At 38.3% G+C, this 9,312-nt stretch overlaps 1 protein-coding gene across 1 annotated transcript in view; it reads left to right on the top strand.

The window, feature by feature from the left end:
• Positions 1-512: 512 nt before the first annotated feature.
• Positions 513-9,312, top strand: part of LOC105459041 — a 26,753-nt gene continuing 17,953 nt past the window's right edge. Inside the window, exons 1-4 of the mRNA XM_011704713.1 lie at positions 513-601; positions 3,908-4,923; positions 5,722-5,821; positions 5,958-6,120. Coding sequence (XP_011703015.1) covers positions 4,692-4,923; positions 5,722-5,821; positions 5,958-6,120 — 495 coding nt within the window. The 5' untranslated portion in view covers positions 513-601; positions 3,908-4,691. The remainder of the gene's footprint in view (positions 602-3,907; positions 4,924-5,721; positions 5,822-5,957; positions 6,121-9,312) is intronic.

The raw sequence follows: 9,312 nt of genomic DNA on the forward strand, positions 1-9,312 counted from the left end.
TTAAAATTATTACTAACAACATCAATTTTTTTTAATTTTTAAATAATAATAATAATAATAATAATAAATGTAAGCTCGTTCTTAAAAATCATTATTAAAAAAAATTAAAGATTAAATTTAACTTTAAATGTACAGAGAAAAAAAGTTTTAGACATTTTATTTATTTAAACAACGTATTTCATTTTGATCTTAAATTTTATACGAGGCATTTAGAAGACGGGCCAAGGAAATATAGAGACACGGATATGGGTATCTCGATGCCGACTCGAGGAGTCGCGAATAAGCGGTCCCGAGGGCTACCCCTCGATCTAGCCGGGCTGCTTCCGGGGATGCTGCGCGCGCGCACCGGGGGTTGCGCTCCGCTTTCATCTCGCAGTTTCGCAGCCTCCCTTTCGCGACCCGTGTCAAGTCCACCGCGGCTCGATCGGAGGTGTGTGTGCACCCGTGTCTCGTTGTTCCCCGGGTACGCCGGGACGCCTGTGGCCCGGTGCTATCGTTATCGTGGCCCCGGATCTCGATTCCTCGCGAGTTCGCTCGTCCCTCGCTCTTGTGCACCGATCCAAATGCATCGCTCCGTGTCGGAAAATGGAAACTGTAATTGGTATGTAGTCGCATAAATGAAATCCTCGTCGACCGACACCTCCGTGCGACAATCGAACAGTCAATGTTCCGATTGGGAGGAAGTAGAGCTCTAATTGCACCCCGGTTTCCCTGTACGCGTTTCCGATGCTCGTTTTCAACATCCCTCTAAAGGTCACTGGATGTTACGTGAAAAAAAAATGGAACCGCGCGGCGCGTATCGTTCAATAGATATAAGTTCAAAGGCTGGCTACTTTCTAAGGTCAGACACGGGAGCAATGCAGCGAATAAACTTAAAAAGTCTTCTGATTATGACGCTTGTACGGGAGTCCTAGCTTATGTAATCATCATTAAGCAGCGATTGATTCTAAGTAAAAGTTCATGGCGGTCAATTAATGTAAATATATTTTGTTGCATCGCATTTTGCATGAATTTACATGTGGTTTTGTTTCAGTTATATACTTGATAGAAAATGTATGGATGAATTGGGAAAAGCATTAAAACTAATTCTAAATTGTCAAAATATTGGTTTTTAAATTATTTTGGTTTAAATTATTTTTAATATTATATTTAAATCAGCATTTAAAATGTCAAATGATAGAAAATAATTATTTAAAAACATAGCATGTTTTTAAAAAATTTAGAACGCAACTATGATAAAGATAATTATAAAGATAAATTTCGGAAAAAATTATTAAACAGATATTTTCTCAAAAATAAAAAAATGTTGCTATTAATGTTCTATTAATTTTATTATTACTCTAATTTATATCACTGATTATGTATTTTTGAAGAAAAGTAGAAATAAAGTACAAGTGAAAAATATACAAGTCCATAAAACCAATTTTCTTAAAAAAAAAACAATTTATGTAAAACATAAAATTGTTTGTTTAAATTTTTGCCTTAAAAATTTGCTAAATTTGTATAGTAATGTAAAGAAAATTATATAATAATAGTTAATTTTTAGTAAATTATAAAAATTTTGTATAATTTGAATTTTTAAATTAATAAAACCAAAGAATTTAAAAGGTTTTAAAAGGGAATATTAAAATTATACAAAAATAGAATAACATAGTTCTCTATAGCATAATTTGTATATATATTATGCAATTTTATTAATTAAGGTACACCTGCAGAGAGAGAAAGAGAGAGTCGGAAAAAAGAGTAATTAATAAAAGTCTTGGTTTATTTTTTTTTTTTTAATTTTTATTTTACACTTTTTTCGTTGTTACGCTTGCCATCAAGATAAAAGTTGTAACACCTAGTTGGAGTTGCAATGCCAATTGCATAATAGTACGTGGGTAACGAATGAAAAATGCATATGTAAGCGTATAAAGCCATTCAATTTTCAACTAGCCAAGATAATTGTACCAAGCAATTTGGATTCCAACATAAATATTTTAATGACACGATCGCCTGTTGCGGATGCCTCACAGCCGGTTGAGGGTTAAAAACAGAAGAATCTAGAAGAGAGTCCCCGTGACGCCTTGAACAGCTTCACCCAAACTGCGGTCCTGGACCTTGCAGCCTCCTCCTCCTCTTCCTCCTCCTCCTCCTCCTCCTCCTCTTCTCCTCTTCCCTCCTCTCCCATTCCCCCTTTTTCATCGGACATTGCACCGATGCAGGCGAAGCGTATGAGAAACGACCGCCGCGCCAGAAGATGGGATCGTCATCCGCGGAAGGAGAAGCTGACTTATGATCCGGACTATTCGCCTGCACCGCGCTGTTCCACCCATCTCTAGAACGCAATCTGCCGCGAAATAGAATCCCGGAAAACTTACGTAATTCTGCGGCATCCTCCGTGGACTTATGAGACAATTTTTTTTATCGAAATTTCCGAGAGCAGCAGACTTGTATTAATATTATGTGAACATCGAACGAAGATATATTTATAACGAAGATTCGAACGAAGATAGATACAAAAGCAGCGAAAGAATTTTATAGAGTTCTAAATGCTTGAGAATCAATATCATGCCCGAAATACGCACACGTATCCTCACCAAATTTATGTATTTCCTTATAGCGAAATTGTTTATTTTCCTATAGCATTTCTTTTATATGGTATTTTTTTACATCAATTGCTTAACTTCGCGCTAGGGTGTTTTAAAGACTGCTAAAAACACAAAAATACAGAAGTATAATATAAGCATTTTGACCGATAAAATATTCCGCTAAAAATTTGGCAATATTAATATTTAAGTATTTCATATCACAAGTCAAAATTGTATTACGATTAAATACGTATTGCGCTCTTATAATTAAGTAACCATGTGCAGTATAAAATATTCCAATCAATAATTAAAAATTTATCAATATTAATATTGAGCATTTCGCCGGTCAAAAATTGTTTACGTGTTGCGCTTTAATAATTAAGTAACCTGCATATACAGCAGTTTACAGCGCATTTACGGGAATAGAATTAGCGCGATTATTCGCAATTATTATATACCGAGTATCTGAGAGCACTATGGGGTTGCGCGCGCGCACACGAGAGAGTCGTGCGATTTTTACTTTATACACCGCAGTCCCGAATAGGGCTTAATCCGCGATGTCACGAGTCCCCCGATGTAGCAGGCACACTTAACGCCAGATTGAACTTTATCCCCGCATACCTTGCCCCCGTTGCATAGAATGCTGCCGGCGCGGCGCGCTACTACGGTGCACTTTGCGAGACCGAAGCGAGGTCCGTCAAACAGGCCACGATGTGCATATATCGCGGCACGCAGCGGCATTATGCGCGCTACATAGCGTATCGAGTACATCGAATATCCATCGCCCGACGACGACGGCGGCGGCGGCGGCGGCGGCTGCCCCGTCGGTCGCCTGGGTGGTTCTCGCTTGCGTATGTATATCGGCACTGGCATAATCGCGGGTTTACAGCCTACATAAGACGCTTACAGTACTACAGAATCTTAAAGCGCCTATCTTCCCATGCAATATGCTCCGAGATTTCCCGTAAAATTTGATGATGACCTCTTTAGATCGCTCGTGCACGGCCCCTCTTTGGGCAAAAGATCCTCCAGTGAGAGAGAGAGAGAGAGAGACGATTAAATCCTAACTTTATAGTTGACCAAAATGTTAGATAGCTCGACGATTAAACTCTGAGCTAGAGTTCTATTAAAGAGTTGACTCAAAGTTAATTAAACTTGAAGCTTTAATTTATTTATTGACCGTATATAATATCTTCAGGGCAGGACAAAGAAATCATATCGTTTTGCGCGTTTAAGCGTTTTGCGCGGTTAAAAAATTAAATACAAATACATGACAAATATTGTATTATAAGTCTCAGATCATACTTTTAATTAACTAGAAACAAAATTTGTTGCAGTAACGCATCCAGATTCACAGCCAGAAAGAGAAGAATAAATTTCACGACAGACGGCCATGCGAATAGTGAAAAGGCAAACGATAAAGACGAGGAAAAGAGGATCGAGTAAATGCTGCAGATGAAGAAGATTGTCATTTCGTAATTTTTCCCAAATGTGATTTGTAAGCCGCTACTTTTTTCAACGTATTATTTGACAGCCGAAGCAAGACAAGCGACAGAAATTTACGCTTGACAATGTGAGGAAAGATTCGGGACAAATTTATCCTCTTTATCGTCATGTTTTTAACATGACATTTGATATTACTACCGTTTAAGACAAAGGTGATAAAACGACGATCTCATACCGCATCAATAGTCTAGTACTCTATTCGTGTAAACCTGTTGAAATGACATGCGTAGGCAATTGTTTGTATATGTACATATATATACACATACGTACGTGAAAATGTAAGGCTTCTATGTTTCCGATACATTGATCTATCGGCGAGCAATTTCTGCGTGTCTTTCGCAACTGTTTTCATCATTGAAACGAGAAAGAGAGAAAGAGAGGAAAACTGAATTAAATGCAATAGATTGACTCAGAATTGAATTAGTGTTCAGTAAAATGTAAAAAGGGACAAGAAAGTAAGGAGAATCAGAATGATCGTGGAAAGGAAAGACCAAACGCACGCGTAACGTAAACCAGCCGGTCCAGCTTCATTTTTCGCGCTCATCCTCCCCGATCGGCGCGAATTCGCTTGAGCCGCTTGGATCTCTTGGTGATGCATCGTCGAGCACGAGCGAGATGGCAGAAACGATGGCAGACAATCGTACAACGTACGACGGGGCAGGAAAGCTGAATCTCACGTCGATGACATTCCTTCCTTCCAACGTGGTCGCGGCCGCGTTTAACGCCGAGACGACTAATCCGTCCGCAGCGATGGCGGGCGACCCCGCGGCCGTCACTACCATCAAACCGCACCATCGCGTCTACAACGCGACGGAGTATCTCGTCGAGCAGGACGAGCTCGATCACAGTAAGTAGCACGGTGTATCGCGAAGAAAGCTGTAAGGCTCTCGTTAAAGACAACCAAAGTGGGTGGCGTCGCCTCTTCACGGTCCGAATTTTAATTAATTATATACATTCGAAAGGTTGAGACGTTGGATTTTCAATAAAGTCGCCGTTGAAGTATCTCGATTCTATTTCGAAGTTGGCCGTTTTTTTAGAAAATCACTTGAGAAATATCGTCTAGCGGAGCTATAAAAGTTTAAACGAAAATATGTATTTTCAAATAAAATTTGCGTAATTTTTTTAAATAAAATCAATCTTTTACATCTGACGAAAATTCAACGGAAAGTTTAACTGAGAAAATTGAGTTTATCCCGAGGAAAGACGAATATAAAAAAAATATTTCTATTTTATAACTGAGAAAACTGATTTTATCCCGAGGAAAGACGAGTATAAAAAAAAATATTTCTATTTTATAAAGTTTACTGGTTTGTTAACTTTTCCATTTATAAAATGCAGACTGAAAGCAGATTCTTGACTTGTTCGACAGTATTTTTGTTATAAAGAAATCGTCATGTCCTTATCCAGTTATGCCGCGAAAAGGATTTGAAATAAACCGAGATACCACCGGCCACCGGTGTGTAGAATTTATACCAGCGTTGTTGTGAGATAATCGTCATAGATTTACGTACATCCGTTTCCGTTGATACACTGTACGCGCATTAAGCTTTGACAGGATAATCATACGAAGGGATTACAAGCTAGTAAAAGATTCAAGTTATTATCGTACTTTCGCTTCAAGAATTTTATGATTATTGTATTTCAGGTATCCTTGCCAACTTTTCAGACATACAGACCGTTTTGCTTGCATGCATATCGACGTTATTACCGCTGATCATCGCCTTGGGGATCGCTTTCGGCGTCAGGTATGCTAATTCTTGCTTATTGCGAAAGAGATTCACCATCCGCGGTGCCGGCCGGTTATTCCTTTTTTTTCCTTTTCGGTTTTTTTTTTTCAATGCGTACAGCCAGCTATAAGTTTTTCTAATATGCGTTTATCAGGCACGTGTGGCGAAAGTATCGAAACGACAGAGACAGCGGGAATGGTCTGCCCTGGTACAAGAACGTCTGCAACCGCGATAATGCAGTCGAATCGCAACATCATCATCCGCATTCCGGAAACGTTCCCGTTGAGGCCGCCACGAGGGTCCTCTCCGCACAAGACGTAAGTTAACGAGTTTTTAACAACCTTTGCAAAACGCGCCAGGAAGATCGTACACGGATGTAGGGAGTTCTTGTATGAATATAGAATATCATTACCAATCTCTCATCGAGCCGTTCCTCCTTTCTTTCGGTCGAACGAAAGAACGGGCGCGACGTAGAACTTGATAGCGCGTCAGATACAAATTTTCTCCTTCATCCATGAAATTACTAAGTAATTGTATCAAGAATGTGAACCGTGTTGTAGTAAGAGGAAAAAAGACTTACTTATATAGACTATTGATAAAACCGCGCGCGAGACCTCTTTGCTAATTGGGGCAAGATTTTTTTCGTGAATCGCGAGAGAAAAAGCGCGGGTAACTTGAGAGGAGATATGCTATGGGGAAAGGTGCTATGTGAAGCTATCTCGACGTGAATACGTTATGAACTTTAATAGAATCGATATCAGCCCGTTTGATCCTCGTATGCATGCTCGATTAGCTTACATAACACGGTAACCACGCAAATACCGTCGGCCTTGGTTTAAATCTTGATGCTGTGCCGTAATAGGATATGCGGCAAACATTTACGGAACTTGTGCCCCAGATTGCACAACGGGGACGTAAGGATGGGTTTCTGCACGAGTTATACGTACTGTACGTACAATTGTCACGGTTGTTGCGCGAGCCGGAGTCCTGGCGGCTCCCTACCGGGGAGCTCACCGATCGCACGTGCAAAGCGGCAGGCATTATAGCGAACCGGAGGTTCGCCAAAATCTATGGCTACGGACGTACCGTTATAACGCTTTGCATTTAATAGCGATGCATCGCCGCGCTGTTGCGCCCATTCGTCTCGCTTGACCCTTTCGTCGGCGAATTTCTTCCGGCTAAAAACCTCCTCGTAAAGTATCATAACGCTCGCGACTGTATTTCAATTCTCGCCGATAATTGAGCCGTAATACTCGATAAATTCAGTCTCGCTCGAAGTTTCGTTATATTTTATAACGCTATTGATTGAGTTAGAATTTTAAAGAAAACCGAAATGTTATGTTGTAAATGACTTTAGTAAAGTCTCCATCAATTTTCTGAAGAAATTTAAGATCAAAATATTGTCTTAAATTCTATATTTCGCGTATCGTTACCAAATAGATAATTTTTAGAAGCGTAGATTAAGAATAGAACAGAAAAATAATTTATTTCCTTCAACTTACATGCCAAGAATTGATTTATACTTTCCAATATACTCAACCACACAGTTATTTAACAATATAGTTTACATAATATACTCAACCACATACATCAATTTATGTATTATAAATTAAAGACTTATTAAAAATCTAGCAACTAACATACCTAAATCACTGCTCGCATAAACTTTTCCTATTATATGACTTATCTAACAGAGCTTTTCATTTCTTATAACTTTTCCTTGTTATTTAAAATTGAAACAATTCGGCCTTCATGTTGATATAATTCATCGATTTGCAAGACTTGTGAATCATATTCTTTAATTATTCGAAAATTTTAACGATAAAAGAATTAAATTTATTCATTCTTTATTCGCTATCTTATTTTTCTCTCAAGTTATTTGTCATTTTCCTTTTCTTTGCAATATTTCTTTGAAAATTTTAATTTTATGTAGTATAGTTAAAAATATCCTCTTGTTTATTAAAGACTCTAAACTTAATTTATAATCACCCGTTATATTATTATAAACTCTAACAGAATTCTAATTATGGATAATTATCTTATATAGATTTTTTTAAGTGAAACACAAGCGGAGCATTTTTTTGGAAATTCATGAAACTTATTAATCTACACCGGATATAATTAGATCTTGAATAAATGATACTGTGAGGCTGCAAATCGAGAAAATGGTAAGAAGAAGAAGAAGAAACATTAATTTAAATTAAAGATGTTAACAATGCTGGAGAATTCGCAAAGTTTGTTCAAGTTGATTCATAAATATCCGAGATCCTCTAATTTTACCAACTCCTATAATTTGTATTTTCTGTCATATTTGCAACTGTCCTTCGTGGCCAGCCGACAGAATTATAACGAATCGCGTTCACGCATTGTGCACGTGGCCAATAAATTCGCATTTGCTGAGCAATACGTAGAGGAATCCATTAACTTTGCCTACCAATTGACGACGCACGCGGTGCATATTGTTCAAGCTGCGTGTTGTACGCCGCGGGCAAGCGTGCAACGCTCTTGTGTGTAGGCGAGCACACGTTGCAAACGCCATAGCGCACGCATATACTTTTACACATGTGTATATCACGCACACGTTATTATTTACGTATGTGCGTATATGACTCAGCCAAAAATACCGTACGTCTGCTCGGAGAACTGTGGGATTGACCTGATTTTAATTTCGTGCATATGCCATCGCGATAACGGCGTTTAGCTGAATTTTTCAACGTTTTCACGCCGACGTGTGTTTACGCGTAAATTGCTTTCGTTTCTATTCTCTCGTTTCGTCGAACCCACCACCGCACCGGTCGCAGTCGCGGCGTGGCAGATGCAAATGTCGGCGCACGCGAAGGTCAAGAAAAATATATTCCGTTATCTCGATATATTATACCTAGTGCGTTGCTAACTCTTGAACGAGAATGCAGGGACACACGTGTGTATAATAAGTATTGTATATAAATAATTTATTATATAAATATCTCATTCATCGATTAAACAAATGTAAACAATATCATAGATTTTTTTTTTTAAAAGAAGAAGAAAAGGAAAAACAGAAAGACAATAGACAACGCTTATGTCATTGTTTCTTCTTTCCCAATAATTGAATTTCAAAATATCGTTAAATGTTAATTTTAATTATAAATATTTATCTTGTTGGCTATAAACGATTATCTTAATCATTCTTATTAACAGTAATAAATTCTGTACAAATGATTGCGTTTAACGTAATCGAAAATACAGTCAATCGATTTTAAGTAAAGCCAAGAAGTGTAAATGACTGTAAACGACAAAAGTCTAATAGAATTAAGCGGAGCTCCCAAAATTGAAACGTTTCAAATCGAGAGAGAGAGAGAGAGAGAGAGAGAGAGAGAGAGAGAGAGAGAGAGAACTTTTTATTGCAAAAGGTTAACGGTGACGTTGCATAGCATATGTCGAATAATGGCGAAGAAAGCGTCGCCCACTAATGAAATATATTATACGCCTTTCTTTACCACTGTTCGACTGCCTCTTCTCCCCTCCTC

The sequence above is a fragment of the Wasmannia auropunctata genome, unplaced genomic scaffold (genome assembly GCF_000956235.1).
Source record: "Wasmannia auropunctata unplaced genomic scaffold, wasmannia.A_1.0 LD334216.1, whole genome shotgun sequence".
Classification (NCBI taxonomy): domain Eukaryota; kingdom Metazoa; phylum Arthropoda; class Insecta; order Hymenoptera; family Formicidae; genus Wasmannia; species Wasmannia auropunctata.